Source organism: Candoia aspera, chromosome 6 (assembly GCF_035149785.1).
Source record: "Candoia aspera isolate rCanAsp1 chromosome 6, rCanAsp1.hap2, whole genome shotgun sequence".
NCBI classification, from domain to species: domain Eukaryota; kingdom Metazoa; phylum Chordata; class Lepidosauria; order Squamata; family Boidae; genus Candoia; species Candoia aspera.
In genome coordinates, this window is record NC_086158.1 from 22,794,291 (window position 1) to 22,812,082 (window position 17,792).

General features: G+C 38.0%; 1 protein-coding gene across 1 annotated transcript in view; it reads right to left on the reverse strand.

Moving 5' to 3' along the window:
* LEKR1 (leucine, glutamate and lysine rich 1) overlaps nt 1–16,815 on the reverse strand; it is a 61,316-nt gene extending 44,501 nt beyond the window's left edge. Inside the window, exons 1-3 of the mRNA XM_063306520.1 lie at nt 16,758–16,815; nt 15,420–15,510; nt 2,865–3,079 (exon numbers count right to left, since the gene is read on the reverse strand). Of these exons, the coding sequence (XP_063162590.1) occupies nt 2,865–3,079; nt 15,420–15,467 (263 nt within the window). The 5' untranslated portion in view covers nt 15,468–15,510; nt 16,758–16,815. The remainder of the gene's footprint in view (nt 1–2,864; nt 3,080–15,419; nt 15,511–16,757) is intronic.
* Nucleotides 16,816–17,792: the final 977 nt, after the last annotated feature.

Below are 17,792 nucleotides of genomic sequence, written 5' to 3' on the forward strand. Positions count from 1 at the left end.
ACCAAGTCACACTGCCTCATTTTTATCAGAGAGAAAGAGAAAGGAGAAAAACAAAAGGATTTCCAAGTCAGAAAAGGGTTCAGAACTGGCAGCAAAACCATGCCCCCCTTCAGTAATTGGAATTACACTTCAATTCCAACACAGGCACACACAACACTTAGGGTGTGCCACAGGTTCATCACACATTCTTGTCTTATTATCTGTTCCATTCTCTAACCATTCCATTTATGCTCACACATACTTTATTTCTGTCTCACCACATGCAGCAATCAACTTTCAACTACATATTTGTGCAAAACTATTCAAAATATTAACTTTCTCTAAATCAACAAATGTATAACAAACTCTCTCAAATACTATTAACCAAAATACATCTGTGGGATTACCCACAGATAAGCCAATTATAAAAATTAAAACATAATGAAAATTTCATGGATGGGCTTATACACAAGTATACACAGTATATCCCAGTTTGAAATACAAACTAACTTACAGTTTATTAAAAATATATACACGAGTATGCAGGATATAAAAAATAATCTTTGCAACTAACAAATAAGAAATACTGCAAGCATGCAGCTGTTTTATTCCACTACAGCAAAACCAACATTTTGACGCTATAAAGGCTAAGAGATTTAGTGTGACATCAGTTTTCACAGATTATGACACTCTAAACTCTGACATTCTGTCAGATGCATAATAATGAAGAATTCTATGCAGAGGATAATACATTGCTGATAAATTCTAGTCCATGAAAGTTCATTCTTCATTAAATACTAGAGTATGGTTTTGAACATGAAACCTGAGCAATTGTGTACCATTGGCAATCATCTTTTCATACTGAGGATGAATTAGAAAAGTCCTCTATGCTTTAACCGGCTCAAAGACTACTCTGTTAGGAACATAATCCTGCTTAATGTTATATTTCAGCAACTCTTGTTTCAAAATAGGCGAAACAATTTAAAATAAGATTTTGTGAGCTTTGTAAAATCTCCAGTTTCAGAACACTCCAAGCCACAGGTAGGAAACTGTGGCCCTCCAGAAGTTGTTGGAAGTATACTTCAATGGCACTGGAAATGACACAGTTTCTTCATCCAAGAGGCTTGTACTAGCTTGAATAGGCCATCCATGTCAAAAGACGTGAAACAGTTTTTTAATATGAAGTTGACAAAATATAAGATCCACAATGTATAAACACAGGACTCCTATTTTCACAGATTTGTCAAATGAAGCCTGCTAATCTTATAACTCTACATCTAATAACAGAGTAACAACCTTTTTAAATTTATATAATTGAGAATTCTGTCAAAGTAGAATAAAACTTACACCAGTCTTCATGTATTGCCAAATTAGGCAAAGCTGAAAGTTCCAAATTGGTGTCCCTTAGTATTACATTAGCATTAATTATTAATTAATTGATTGATTAGTATTACATTACCCAATGAGACATTCCTTGCTCTACAAAGCTTTAGGTGTTATTTGGGTCAAGGACATTTGAGCTGTTCCTTGCAAAATTGGAAAAAAGTCCATAGCTCATTTATCAGGGAGCACTTGGACTAGGAATATTGAACATTCAAGAAAAACAATCAATAACCCCTTATTTTATGCATACAAAACTTATCCGTTTTAAACTTTTCCTCTTTGCATATTTGTAATGGTTGCCCAGCCCAAATACTCAGACTCACAAGAGGTTGCTAAATGAAATCTGATTTATTAGGGAACTTAGGACAAATACAGAGAAAGCTGAGAATGACAGAAAGCGCGCCAAATACAAACTTAAAACCCTCATTGCAAACGTAACCCCGCCTCCCTACCAGCAGCGCCGCCCGTCCCAGGTGCTGGCACCGTCAGATCTCCTAGCCTGGGAAACTAACCTTGAACACAGGAGATAACCCAAATACATTCCAAGTTCACAGCCCAGAGATAAACCACTCCCAACAGGAACCATCCTCCCGGCAAAGATGAAACACGCATCCAGCTAATGACATGTGAAACGTTACGATGTATCAAACACATTGAAACGGCGAACATGACAATATTGATGGCTTGCAATTCCTGTCTTGCATGCCATGCAATGGAGTCCATGATCTGTAAATTTACACTATCCCTCCCTTGCTTCCTCAAATAAAGGTTTTGATGGTATTATTTCTCTAGATTATGATATCAAAGCAACAAAATTAAATTAAATTTTAAAAATCAGACAGCAACCTAACATACTTCAGGAAAAAAAACAGAATTAGAAATACGTTTTTCACTGAAAATCAAGGTTAGAAAGGCAGTCTGAGGAATTATTCATATCATCTTACTTTACAGACATGTTTTAAGGACTACTAAAGTCCTTAAATTATTCATATCATCTTACTTTACAGACATGCTCTGCACACTCTGAACTTTTAAAACTGATACTGCTTATGCAATAGCAACTCTTCTCTATAATGAAAAGCGTATTTTAGAATCCAGTGTTGTAACTGAGCCACATTCATATCTTCTTATGATAAACAAAATGGCTGGGTTCATGCAGGATACTAAGCCATGGTTTACTGAATAAGCCATGATGGCCTGGTTATATATGAACTAAGCCATAAAGCATGTTTTATAAATTATAACTGCCTGGTTCATACATCACATTAAGCCATTATTTCAGTACTAGAAATAACATAGTTCATATTACATTTCTGTTTCTTCAAGTAGCGAATACTGGCTTCTAAATTACAGCTCAAACTAAGATTTAATTAACATAAATTCAGCTAGAAATTATACCTGATGCAAGCTGAGTCTGGCAAAACAGCTAAAGCATGCGTGCCTGTGAATAACATTAATAGACATGTTAATTTGAAAAGCAAGAATGAATAGTAAATTCCAACCTTTCTGCTTTTGATTCACTAGCTGCTGTACATTGTTCAAAATCTTGACTTAGGCACTGTAGCTTTTCTTGCAGTATTTTCTCCCGTTCCACACTGCCCTCATAAAACTTCATCTTCTTTTCCATTGCTTTTACTTTCTCTTCCAGTAGCTTAAATTCATGAAGGATCAAATAACTGACTCCACAATATTTACACACTGTCTCATCTCGGGACATCTAAAAAAAAAAGCAAGCAATATGTACAGTGAAAAAAAACTAGTGGCCTTGTAAAAAAAGCTAATCAAATAAAAGCAACTTTCTATATGGAGTCAGAATAATGCCCCACATAGCACATTATTCCAACGGTGGACAACCAGTGTTCCACCACAGGTTTTGAACTACAACTGCATACTTCCTCAACATTACCTATGCTGGATGTAATTTCTAACACTTGTAGTTCAATATATCTGAAAGGTACAGGATAGCCTACCCTTGAATTATTCACATAATAGTTTTACCCATTCTCCCTGGAAATTCAGGCAAAATTTGCATTCTATAATTGGGCCACAGCCATTCCCCAAATGGATATGTCTTTGGGGGATAAAGTAAAAATCGCAGATATTTACCCTCACATATTAGAATATTTGTTTATTAACAAAATTAGTAAATAGGTTAAGATCTGTAATAGAAATAGTACCTGCTTCTTATGAGTAGCAAAGAACGTCTGTGCAGAAATCTGTCCTTTGAAAAATTAAATATATTTTGCAAGCCTATTCTATTCCTTTTATTACAAGCTATGGTAATCCACAATTCAGTGGCAGTATTAACTAAAATGTCAATGAGCTGGAATAGGAAAAGCAATTTCTACACTGAATAGACAATCCAGTCTTCTACTCTACTTTTACCACTTGTTAGTTGTCATAAAAAAAAGCAGGGAAAGATGGCTGAAAAACCGAACCACAGTCACATTCATGCAATAAGGGGACAAAAACAAACCTGTAATCCTGGCTAAAAGTGATAGAAGCTATGAAAAGTTCTCCATCAATTCTTCACACATCATATAACTTAAAGGATGAAACATTTCCCTTTGATGACTCAAAATTATTTATTCAACATTCTGTACTATGACCCCTTTCAGTAACCATAACTGCAAACTTAAAAATAATTTCAAATAAATAAACTGCTATAACCACTTGCTTGAACATTTGTGGTCTGCAACATGAACAGATTATAGTGCTTGGAGAAAGCATCACATGATGAAAAGCCACACGTGGTCATGAGTCACACAGAAACTATGAAATTTGGTAGATATGAGATTATTAATCATCTGAAACAAGATTTATTTCAGCAAACAATTACATGTTTCGGTGAACCTGAGCTGCATTGCAGAAAAAGAAGCAAACTTCATTCACAAGCTCTGTCAATTTTATACACACACACAGTGTCCATTTTGTTAATTCCCTCCAATAAATCACAAATGCTTTGATTATTCCTACTTGGGAACATGTACAATAAAAATAGGCTGAAATAATATTAACGAAGCACACAGGACTAATTCAAGAATATCAGTGTCACAGTTTTTGTGGACCAAGGGCAGAACCAAGCTGAGCAGCAGACATAATTTCTTATACACTGCCAAAAAGTTCGACTTGGGCTCATGTTCTCTTTCAACCTACTCTAAACAAACAAACAAATCCAGAGAACCAAAAGCAGCCCATCCAAGGAAAAAAGGTCGTAAGAAGAATTACAGTTAGTAAATGAACTACCATTGGCCCATAGACAAAAGATTAAATTAACATTTTTCAAACTTCTAAGAATTTTTAAAAACTATGTTGTTTATTCGTTCAGTCACTTCCGACTCTTTGTGACTTCATGGACCAGCCCACGCCAGAGCTTCCTGTCGGTCGTCAACACCCCCAGCTCCCCCAGGACGAGTCCGTCACCTCTAGAATATCATCTATCCATCTTGCCCTTGGTCGGCCCCTCTTCCTTTTGCCTTCCACTCTCCCTAGCATCAGCATCTTCTCCAGGGTGTCCTGTCTTCTCATTATGTGGCCAAAGTATTTCAGTTTTGCCTTTAATATCATTCCCTCAAGTGAGCAGTCTGGCTTTATTTCCTGGAGGATGGACTGGTTGGATCTTCTTGCAATCCAAGGCACTCTCAGAATTTTCCTCCAACACCACAGTTCAAAAGCATCTATCTTCCTTCTATCAGCCTTCCTTATGGTCCAGCTCTCGCAGCCATATGTTACTACGGGGAACACCATTGCTTTAACTATGCAGGCCTTTGTTGTCAGTGTGATGTCTCTGCTCTTAACTATTTTATTGAGATTTGTCATTGCTCTTCTCCCAAGGATTAAGCGTCTTCTGATTTCCTGACTGCAGTCAGCATCTGCAGTAATCTTCGCACCTAGAAATACAAAGTCTTTCACTGCCCCTAGGTTTTCTCCCTCTATTTGCCAGTTATCAATCAAGCTGGTTGCCATAATCTTGGTTTTTTTGAGGTTTAGCTGCAGGCCAGCTTTTGCACTTTCTTCTTTCACCTTCATCATAAGGCTCCTCAGTTCCTCTTTGCTTTCAGCCATCAAAGTGGTATCATCTGCATATCTGAGATTGTTAATGTTTCTTCCAGCGATTTTAACTCCAGCCTTGGATTCCTCAAGCTCAGCACATTGCATGATGTGTTCTGAGTACAAGTTGCATAGGTAGGGTGAGAGTATACAGCCCTACAGTACTCCTTTCCCAATCTTAAACCAGTCCGTTGTACCGTGGTCTGTTCTTACCTTTGCTACTTGGACGTTATACAGATTCCTCAGGAGGCAGACAAGATGACTTGGTATTAAAAACTACAGAATTGTGAAAATGGTCTAAAGATGAATGTTACAAATGTCTTGCTAAAGTAAAGCAGGTTATAGCTGCTCAGTAACCATCAGAAAATCTTGTGTATAGCAACTTAAATTACACAATGGAATGAAAGTGATACAGAAACCTACAAAATAACATACATGGAAAAGTTAAATTTAAAAATTCTTAAGAGAAACTCAACTATGCTTTTGGATCAGACTAAAGATTTTCAAGTCAGTGAAGTTCCTCTGGAAATTCACAAACATAATATAACATAATGAGCCTTCTCTGCAATAGCTCCCACTCTCTGGAACACTCTTCCCCCAGAGGTGAGACAGGCTCCCTAGCTCCTGGACTTCCGCAAAAAACTAAAACCTGGTTGTGTCAACATGCCTGGGGCAGGAAGGGGAACAGCCTTCCTTGGGGATGGCTAGCACCCTAGAAGGGCCCTTTGTACTCATGGGTTGAGATGCAATCTTAGCCATCTGGATTTTATTATGTTTTTTTATTTTTCCTTTTTTATTTTTATTTATTTTTATTGTATTTAATGGCACTGAATTTTCAACTTCGTTTTTGTTGTAAACCGCCCAGAGTCCCCCCTTTTGGGGGGAGATGGGAGGTGATAGAATTTGATAGATAGATAGATAGATAGATAGATAGATAGATAGATAGATAGATAGATAGATAGATAGAGGTAGCCCTCTTCATACTTTTCTCAACATGAATGGGATGATATGAAAACTTGCTCGGTCACTACATGCCGATTTCCTCGGTTTCCGAGCTTAATGTGCTGAGCACAGTATTTAATGTGCTGACCATGCCAACCTTCTTAAATCCTACCTCTGGGTATGACGAAGACCACTGATGAGGGACAGGGCATCCACACATTAGAAACAGAGGGAGCTGGGGCCTGAGTGTATAATTTTCACCCTATTGCCAGGCCCAGCCTAACAACGACCAAGAATCAGTCCAGCCAAACTTCAGTTCTTTATTTGCTAATGCAGTATAGACAGAATCTTGCCAGACTAAAGCAACTCAACTTAACCTAACAGGAAATAATCTGGGAAAGCTCTAGGGCAGGGCTATTCTGAATCTCTTGGTTGTGGGAAACCACAGCTGCCCCCTGGACTATGTCTTCTCTTATCTCTTCCACCTTCTTGGAATGTGCTCCCCCTTCCTGACAACCAGCAGCACTGCCCAAATCCACCACATCTATTAACTGTAAGAAGTGAATGAAGGTGGTAATGATAACTGTCATGTTTTTTGTCCCAGCATCTGACAAAGAAAGATAACTTTCCTCTGAACAGGGAGATTCTTCTGAGCTAAAGTGAGTAATATAACAAAAGCATTATAGTGACCTTCTGCAGCCAAGTATGACTCTTCATTTAAAGTTCAAGTTATAATCAGTAACAGTGGACATGGCAGTATGAGATGTATAGTACGGGTGAGGTGATAAAAAAGCTACCTGACATTAACAAAAAAGCCCATCATTAGATGTTAGACATGACAGATATGAAGAGGAAAAAGGGAGATTCAAGGAAAAGCTAAGGAATGGCCTTCTACAAAGCAATCCAAGTTGAGTGAATATTGACTTTCTTTATGTATTATTTGTATAGCTGCCTTTCTCCTAGGAGTTCAAAGTAGCATGAAGAGTGGCAGCATACATATAAACATTCTAAATAAATAATAATTTTTATCTCTCTTGCTCTGAATTTTATCTTTCCAACAACTCTCTTGTTTCCTAAAGGAAAAATAGAATAAGACACAGTATTAAATCCTAAATCACCCAATGGGTTTCATGGCTATTTCAAGCACCTGAAGCTAAATTTGCCCATTCCTAGTTCAATGCTGTCTTCAGCAAAGGATCGTTACCTTGTCGTGGTGCTGGAGCTTGAGCACCTCAATGATGCCATGAGCTAAACCGTGAAGGGCCACCCAAGACGGGAAGGTCATGACAGAGAGGTCAGACTAAATGCAATCCCTGGGGAAGGTAATGGCAACCCACCCCAGTATTCTTGCCGTGAAAACTAAATAGATCAGTACAACCAGAGATATGTCGGTATACCATCGGAAGATGAGACCCCCAGGTCGGAAGATGGTCAAAACGCTACTGGGGAGGAACAGAGGATGAGTTCAACTAGCCCCAGACGTGATGACGCAGCTAGCTCAAAGCCAAAAAGACGGCTAGCGGCCGACGGTGCTGGTGGTGAACGGCGAATCCGATGTTCTAAGGATCAACACAACATTGGAACCTGGAATGTAAGATCTATGAGCCAGGGCAAATTGGATGTGGTTATTGGTGAGATGTCAAGATTAAAGATAGACATTTTGGGCGTCAGTGAACTGAAATGGACTGGAATGGGCCACTTCACATCAAATGACCATCAGATCTACTACTGTGGACAAGAGGACCACAGAAGAAATGGAGTAGCCTTCATAATTAATCGTAAAGTGGCTAAAGCAATGCTTGGATACAATCCAAAAAACGATAGAATGATCTCAATTCGAATTCAGGGCAAGCCATCTAACATCACAGTGATCCAATATACGCCCCAACCACAGATGCTGAAGAAGCTGAAGTAGAGCAGTTCTATGAGGATTTGCAGCACCTACTGGACAACACGCCTAAAAGAGATGTTATTTTCATCATGGGAGACTGGAATGCTAAGGTGGGCAGTCAAATGACACCTGGAATTAGAGTAAGCATGGCCTGGGAGAACAAAACGAAGCAGGACATAGGCTGATAGAATTTTGCCAAGACAACTCACTCTGCATAACAAACACTCTCTTCCAACAACCTAAGAGACGGCTTTATACATGGACTTCACCAGATGGACAACACTGAAATCAGATTGACTACATCCTTTGCAGGCAAAGGTGGCGGACATCTATACAGTCGGTAAAAACAAGACCTGGAGCTGACTGTAGTTCCGATCATGAACTTCTTCTTGCACAATTTAGGATCAGACTAAAGAGATTAGGGAAGACGCACAGATCAGCTAAATATGAGCTCACTAATATTCCTAAGGAATATGCAGTGGAGGTGAAGAATAGGTTTAAGGGACTGGACTTAGTAGATAGGGTCCCAGAAGAACTATGGACAGAAGTCCGCAACATTGTTCAGGAGGTGGCAACAAAATACATCCCAAAGAAAGAGAAAACCAAGAAGGCAAAATGGCTGTCTGCTGAGACACTAGAAGTAGCCCAAGAAAGAAGGAAAGCAAAAGGCAACAGTGATAGGGGGAGATATGCCCAATTAAATGCAAAATTCCAGAGGTTAGCCAGAAGAGATAAGGAATTATTTTTAAACAAGCAATGCGTGGAAGTGGAAGAAGACAATAGAATAGGAAGGACAAGAGACCTCTTCCAGAAAATTAGAACCATCGGAGGTAAATTCCAGGCAAAAATGGGTATGATCAAAAACAAAGATGGCAAGGACCTAACAGAAGAAGAAGAGATCAAGAAAAGGTGGCAAGAATATACGGAAGACCTGTATAGGAAGGATAACAATATCGGGGATAGCTTTGACGGTGTGGTCAGTGAGCTAGAGCCAGACATACTGAAGAGTGAGGTTGAATGGGCCTTAAGAAGCATTGCTAATAACAAGGCAGCAGGAAACGATGGCATCCCAGCTGAACTGTTCAAAACCTTGCAAGATGATGCTGTCAAGGTAATGCATGCTATATGCCAGCAAATTTGGAAAACACAAGAATGGCCATCAGATTGGAAAAAATCAACTTATATCCCCATACCAAAAAAGGGAAACACGAAAGAATGTTCGAACTATCGAACAGTGGCACTCATTTCACATGCCAGTAAGGTAATGCTCAAGATCCTGCAAGGTAGACTTCACCAGTTCATGAAGCGAGAATTGCCAGATGTACAAGCTGGGTTTAGAAAAGGCAGAGGAACTAGGGACCAAATTGCCAATATCTGCTGGATGATGGAAAAAGCCAGGGAGTTTCAGAAAACATCTATTTCCGTTTTATTGAGTATTCTAAAGCCTTTGACTGTGTGGACCATAACAAATTGTGGCAAGTTCTTAGTGGTATGGGGATACCAAGTCATCTTGTCTGCCTCCTGAAGAATCTGTATAACGACCAAGTAGCAACAGTAAGAACAGACCACGGAACAATGGACTGGTTTAAGATTGGGAAAGGAGTACGGCAGGGCTGTATACTCTCACCCTACCTATTCAACTTGTACGCAGAACACATCATGCGACATGCTGGGCTTGAGGAATCCAAGGCTGGAGTTAAAATTGCTGGAAGAAATATTAACAATCTCAGATATGCAGATGATACCACTTTGATGGCTGAAAGCAAAGAGGAACTGAGGAGCCTTATGATGAAGGTGAAAGAAGAAAGTGCAAAAGCTGGCTTGCAGCTAAACCTCAAAAAAACCAAGATTATGGCAACCAGCTTGCTTGATAACTGGCAAATAGAGGGAGAAAATGTAGAAGCAGTGAAAGACTTTGTATTTCTAGGTGCGAAGATTACTGCAGATGCTGACTGCAGTCAGGAAATCAGAAGACGCTTAATCCTTGGGAGAAGAGCAATGACAAATCTCGATAAAATAATTAAGAGCAGAGACATCACACTGACAACAAAGGTCCACATAGTTAAAGCAATGGTGTTCCCCATAGTAACATATGGCTGCGAGAGCTGGACCATAATGAAGGCTGATAGAAGGAAGATAGATGCTTTGGAACTGTGGTGTTGGAGGAAAATTCTGAGAGTGCCTTGGACTGCAAGAAGATCAAACCATATTCCAGGAAATAAAGCCAGACTGCTCACTTGAGGGAATGATATTAAAGGCAAAACTGAAATACTTTGGCCACATAATGAGAAGACAGGACACCCTGGAGAAGATGCTGATGCTAGGGAGAGTGGAGGGCAAAAGGAAGAGGGGCCGACCAAGGGCAAGGTGGATGGATGATATTCTAGAGGTGACGGACTCGTCCTGGGGGAGCTGGGGGTGTTGACGACCGACAGTAAGCTCTGGTGTGGGCTGGTCCATGAAGTCACAAAGAGTCGGAAGTGACTAAACGAATAAACAACAACAGTTCAATACTGTAATCCATGCTGGCAGTTCTATGCCATATTGTTTTAAAATAATCAGTGGGCATCATAGGGTAGCCTGATCTAAGTCACTGCAGTGCATATTAAGACATTGATGATTTACTAAAATAAATAACTTTATTTGCTTTCCTTCAAAACACATTAAAAGGGCTTGTGATCAAATTATCAAAATATATATCAAAGAAAATAAACAATACTTCTTGAGAAAAGGAGAACAAAGATATTCAAATGCTACCAAAAAGGTTAAAAGGGAAGAGAAAGAAAATCAAGTTGTTTTGAAAAAGACAAATGATGAACACTAGTCAGACTTACTTATGAGACAAGCCATATCTAATTAAGGATTCCAGTGGCATGGCTCAATGATATACATTTTAATTATTTTCTAATAAAAGTATGTACCTGAGATGTTGGGTACAAGTTTGCTATGCTTGCTTTTATTTCTCCTAATACTTTGCCTCATGAAGTCTGATCACACTTACAGTGGCTCTGAAGGAAATGAAAAATTAATTCTATTTTTCCTGGTAGTTACAACCTGTGCCCAGAAATATGAAACTGTTATTCAGAATAAATACCATAAGGTTCCAGAGTACTAAAATTACTTATTGAAAGAGGACAAACTGAGCTGTAATGTGAAGAGAAGGGAGAGACTGTTATCCTGAAAAGAACATTGTGATTTCTTGCAGCACCATCACTTCTGTATTTCAAAATAAACAATTTTAGACATTCCAATGTACGTATCTAGTTTCAGCAAGACACTGGACTGAATGGGGGAGAAGACTGGGATAGTGAGCAATTCTGTTTGGAACCTATATGGAAAACTGAAAATGTTAAATTCGTAGTTCTTAACATGAACAAGACACATTTAATGTTACCAACTAAAATAACTTTTGGTAAGAAGTAGAACTACATGCTCATCAATATGCCTTTTAAGACCTTACTTTGCCTTCTCTGGATGTTCATAAACTCATATAAAGCAAAGGATACAGAGTAATTGGACTACATTATTATCAGGATATTATTTCCCCATATATATTGTTTCATATACTGTAGAAGACAAAAGTGTATCCCTGCTCTATGAATACAGTATGATTTGAAATGCTAAGAATTGTTTTTAAAAACAGACCACTTTGGAACAGAATATCTACATGTAACTCTACCTAAGTCTATTCCTATGATTTCTGAATAAAACTCACTGATGAGCATAGACCCTTAGCTACTTCACACACTAAATATCAGCAGTCCAGATTTGTCACTGAACTGTCCACAGAACAGTGCAGAAATCATAGTTATTGGACAAGTACCAGTATGATGGAAGTGTCTGTCTCATTGCCCCATTACAATAGATGAAAATACAGACAGATCTGCAGAATCAAGGACAATGTGACTATTATCTTCCACCTTAATTTATCTATTGAATAATGCTTCTTTTTCAAATCATTAAAATGTATCTCAATTTCTTCCCTATCAATAATATATATCAGCATGTTTAAATTGTCTGTTTGCCAGTCTCTCTTACCAACATATGCTCACATGAGATAATAACTATTATTCAAGTAAAACAAAAATGTAGTTGTGGGAATATGACTGAGTCTGGGGAAACATGGAACAGAAATCAGGGAGTGATTTCCTTTAATTTTTGTGCATCTGATAGTCAGAAGTATGTGGTTGCTGTATGTAGAGATATGTCAAATTGGTACCATGGTAAATTACCATAACTGATAGATGTTGATAGAACAATCCTGTACAGTATTAATATATTTAATATACTTTGAAACCACTGTAGTCTATTATATTACATACTTCTACAAACTGTTATACTTACACTTTTAAGCTATAAATGCTATTTTCAGAAATCTGTGTTGGCTTCCTCTATAGTTTAGATAAATGTTTATTTAGAATGGATATTCCAAAAAAAAAAAAAAAGAACCAGTGTGATATAGTGTTTAAGGTGCTAGGAGCGGAGAGACCTAAGTTCTAGTCCTCTCTTACAAACAGAAGCTAGCTAAGTGACTTCGAGTCAGTTACTCTCCCTCAGTCCCAGCAGTAGTGAGAAAGCAGTGCATTGCTGAGTAAAGGGCGCCCAAGGATAACAACAAAAATAATTAATGAATAGGGGCAACAGAGAAGGGAGATCATGCCTTTTGCTCTTATAGTATCAAATGGAAGGTCTTATGAAGAGGGGGAGTCAATTTACTTAGAAATAAAATTGCACTCCCTAATAACTGACTTTAGGATTTCATATAAAAGCAATATAGGATCAAATAACCATTGTGAGACATTTTTTTCAAAGATATGCAGAAAATGAATAGGGAACAGAATTAAATGTTTTAAATTCAAAAATAATCAAAGGGGTTGCTCCTCTTCAAATATACAACTTGTATATTTTGGCTGTTATTTTTGCTATTTCCTAATCTCCAAGAATGTTGTTTTCCTTTTTTTCTTATTCTCTACACTTAACCACCTTATCAGTTTTGACAACAACACTATATTTAAACAAGTCTCACTGAAATGAAAGATAAATCTCATTGAGTTCAAAAGGACGTTATTTCCTAGTTAAGAAAGCATAGAGTCCTCGTTTTGGGGGGAGATGGGTGGTGATATAAATTTGAACAATAAGTAAATAAATAAAATATGATTTGAGATTTAATTGTGTCTGCTCTAATAGGTTATTGTGAAACACTCTTCAAAAACTTAGTAACCAAATCTAACCAAACGGAGTGTTATGTACATAGATAAATGTGATGGAATGTCTAACAGATCCTAGAAAAGCAGAGGAAGAAACAGGACTGTGGCACCTTAGTCCAGGGGAAGGGGAAAGCAAGAGAAAAAGATTCAGAGTAACTCCACCTTAATTATGCTAGGTATAAGCTGAAGTTTATACCTAGGCTTTCAAGGTTTTGTTATATTCCCCTACTAGCAATAACAATCTTTCCAAAATATTTATTGGACGAACCCTGACAATGCTATTCATGTGATGAGATTAATTTCAGTTATGTTTTCAAAGATAAATCATACAGTAAAATACAGTCATTCTGAAGTTCCTTGCTTCTCAGTATTTGCTGTTTTCAGAAATAAAATAATGACACTTATGTCAAGCCCTGTCCTTAAGCAAGGACATGCTGACATGCTATGAACCCCGCCGGTAAGGGAATTCCACCTGGCGGGGTCCAGGAGGCGGGCCTTTTCTGCAGTGGCACCCGCCCTCTGGAACATTCTGCCCCCGGAGGTGAGGCGGGCCCCTTCACTCCCGGCCTTCCGGAAGAACTTGAAAACCTGGTTCTGCTGCCTCACCTGGGGTGGGAGGGGCACCAGTTCTTCCTGGGGGTGGCTAATACCATAGATCTCTCCTCAATGAATAAGATCTTCACCTCTTGGATTTTATATCCATTTTATCTTTATTTATTCGTTTGTTATATTGTGATTTATATGCTTTTAATTTTTGATTTTATTGTAAACCGCCCAGAGTTCCCCTTTTGGGAGAGATGGGCAGTAATAGAAATCCGAAAAATACATAAATAAACAAATAAATAAATAAGTAACTGGAATTAATCTCATCGCATGAATAGCATTGTCAGGGTTCATCCAATAAACATTGTTGTTATATTATTAATGTGCTAAAATAACTACACACGCACACACACACACAATCATTAACACCTTCCTACTGCTTCTGAAGAGACCTGCTGGCCCATACATGACATGGTAGTAAACATGTGTGGTTGAGGTTTACATTTGGGAAACTTCTAAAAACACGTACCTCACTAAAGTTAATGGTGTGGAAATGAGCTTACTCCAGATTCTACATGGCAAATAGGGGGGAACTGGAAGCAGTGGAACTAGACCCAATTCCATCCTTTTTCCGGACCTAACACCATTGAAAAATCACAGCCAAATAAATCTGTGCCCTGTAACTTTCCACAAGCATAAAAAGAACTTCCAAGGCTGACACTTCTTCCCTACACTAGTAGCGGAGGGAGATACTATCCACCCAAAAAGATTAGAATTCATGTTGATGTCTGTATAACATGTGGACGTAATGTAGCCTGACATTAATTGTATTAACTGTAGATTTTAATACAGTTAATTAATACAATCAAAGTCAGAGCACGCTATCTTCATATGCTTTTATAAAGGAAGCATTTCAGTTATAGGCAAGTTATTTTCCACAAAGTCTGTTGCAGTCTGTGTTACATTCTGTGATCTGGCAATACAAATTTTAGACTTTTGAATGTTCTTTGAAAAATTTTCTGTCTCATGAAAAAAAGAAAAAATCCCTGTAATTTTGTGGACATGAGACTCATTCTACCCCTTTGCCTGGCCAACTTCCCAGTATTCTCTTGTTATCAAGCCCTTTAATTTCACAGTATCTCTTAGCAGAAGTTATATCTGTCTGCTTCAGAATTCCTCCCCACTCTCAAGACTTTTCATTTTTCTTGGGGGGGGGATGTTGAAAAGATATAGGTTGATTTGATTCCTTTTTTTAAAAAAATATAAGTACTTTTTCAAGAGTAGCAGAATGTGCAAGCACAAAAAAATTGCTAATATTAGAGTTAAGCAGAAAAAGTCAAAAATTAAATGGAAATGTATATAAAATAGTAGCCTGATAATAACTGCAAATAAACTCAAACCCACATTTTCTTGCAAGAGCATACCTTTCTTATTTCTTCTGGTAAAGGATACACAGGAATATGTCGATCCATTTCTTTCTATAGTTTTGAAAGAATATCAGCACTGCCACAAAACCTATTAATAAACAAACAAACACACAAAATAAACATAAATTAGGGGATTCCAGAACAGTAAGGTTCTTTTTCTTCTGTCCATGTGAGAAGGCAGAAAGGACTGCTCTCATGGTGTGCAGGGTTAAATGCCATGTTTTCCTTCCTGAAGATGACAAGAACTACACATGCTGCAAATGTAGGCTGACTGCCCACCTGGAAAAGAAAACAAAGGGGGTGGAGGCACAATGGTCCACCTCCAGGCTATCAGAGAAGCTGAGGAATTCTTAGATTGAACACAGAAAGTACTTCCTGAGAGAGAAGGGTACCAAGAAGTCTTCTAAAGATAGAAGAAAGCCAGCAGACACAGCATGCTTTGTTTGACAGAAGAGAGCTCCAAGATGGTATCATAATGTTCCTTCAGGACTCTTGGATGTAATTGGTTTGGTTCTGGAACCTTAAACTCATTCATGGTAGTTAATCTCTTTATTTACCTTGGGTTGCCACTCCCTCCTTAGGGCAATTGTTCTGCTTAGGTCAATTTGAACACAGGTCCCATTCAAGGAAAAGACCAAATAAACTAGAAATTATGAAGCTCTTCTCTTTCGTGCTTCATCTATTACTATCCTACCATTTTTTCCAAGTAACATGCCCGTCCTTTTCTTCCTTGGAGCCTCTTTCTGTGATCTTGGAGAAATCATGAGGAACATGCATAATGGCAGAAGACTGAAGGGAAATGTTTTTTCTGCCTTCAGAAATAACTTTTCCAAAAAAAGGAGAAAAAGAAGGACCATGTAACTATAGACCCGTCACCTTGATTGAACTCTGCAACAGATTATTAAACAGTTAGTTTGTCAGCATTTTAAAAGGAACATATTGCTTTGCAAGAGCCAGCATAGGTTTATCAAGGGCAAATTGTGACAAACCAATATGAACTCCTTTTCTGCTACAATAGCTTCAGTTTAATATGGGAATGTACTGAACACAGTATACCTGACTTCGGCAAAGCAGTTGGCAAAGACTTCCATGAGATCCTACTAGAAAAGATTGCAAATTATGAGCTGAGTATGCTATCATTCAATAAATTCAGAACTAACATTCAGTTGGTTCAGATAAGTGTATGCCAATGGCTCCACATAAAGCTGGAATAAGGTGTCAAGTGTTATATTACAGGGCTCCATTCTAGGTCCTGTGCTGTTCTAACACATAAGAGATTAGAAAATAAGATTATCAAATATACAGATGGCACAAAGATAGAGAAATAGCAAATACCTTAGAAGGCAGAATCAAGATTCAGGAGGATCCTGACAAGCTGGAACAACAGTCAGAAACCAGCAAGTTTCTGGCTGAAAATGATGAATTTCAACAAGGACAATGCTCTTCATTTGGATAGAAAACAAAACAAAACAAAACAAAAAAAGCCATGAATACAGGGAAGGCCATATACAAATACACACAAAAACTATCTGAACATTGTGATTATAACCTGAAGATGAGCAAACATTGTGATGCTACTGCAAAAAAAAAAAAGAAATGCAATCTTAGGCTATATTAACAGAGCTACAGTATCACGTCAAAAGAAGTCACAATTTCTTTCCATTCTGCATTGGTCAGGTCAAACCTAAAATATTGTGTCCAGTTCTGAGCACATTTTAGGAAAGACACTGACAAACTAGAGTATATACAGAAAAGAGCAATCAAAATGATAAGGGTTTGGAATGAAAAACAAGATAAATAGTTGGAGGTAATGGGTATGTTTATCTTGAAGAAGGGAAGACTGTAGTTTGACATTACAACTGTTTTCAAATATCAGAAATGTTGACATCTAGAAGATATGGTAGTGGTTTTTTTTACCTCAGTATTGCTCCAGAAGACAGAACAAGACACAATAGGCTTAAATTACAGATTTTTGTTAGACATCAGGAAAATGTCCAATTAGTGAGAAATGTTCAACAAAGGAACAGACTGCCTGGGGGAAGAGGTGATTGTCTTATGCTGCAAGTATTTAAACAGAGGCTGGTTAGCTCTCTGTCAAGGGTACTGCAGTAGTTGGTTAGTTGATTTCTGCACTGGCAGGAGGTTGGACTAGATGATCTCTAAGGTATCTTCAAACTTTTACATTCTATGATTCATGAAATGTCATATTGTTTAGTAAGGTTAATGCAATCCAGAAGTACATTTCACAGGACTAAAATTAGTTGTAGAGTTTCACAACTCAATGTTCACCCTCAGTACTATCTAAATAGGGCAATTCTTTTCTAAAAGAACAAATATATGAGAAGTAACTGAAGGGGAAAGGACAATTGT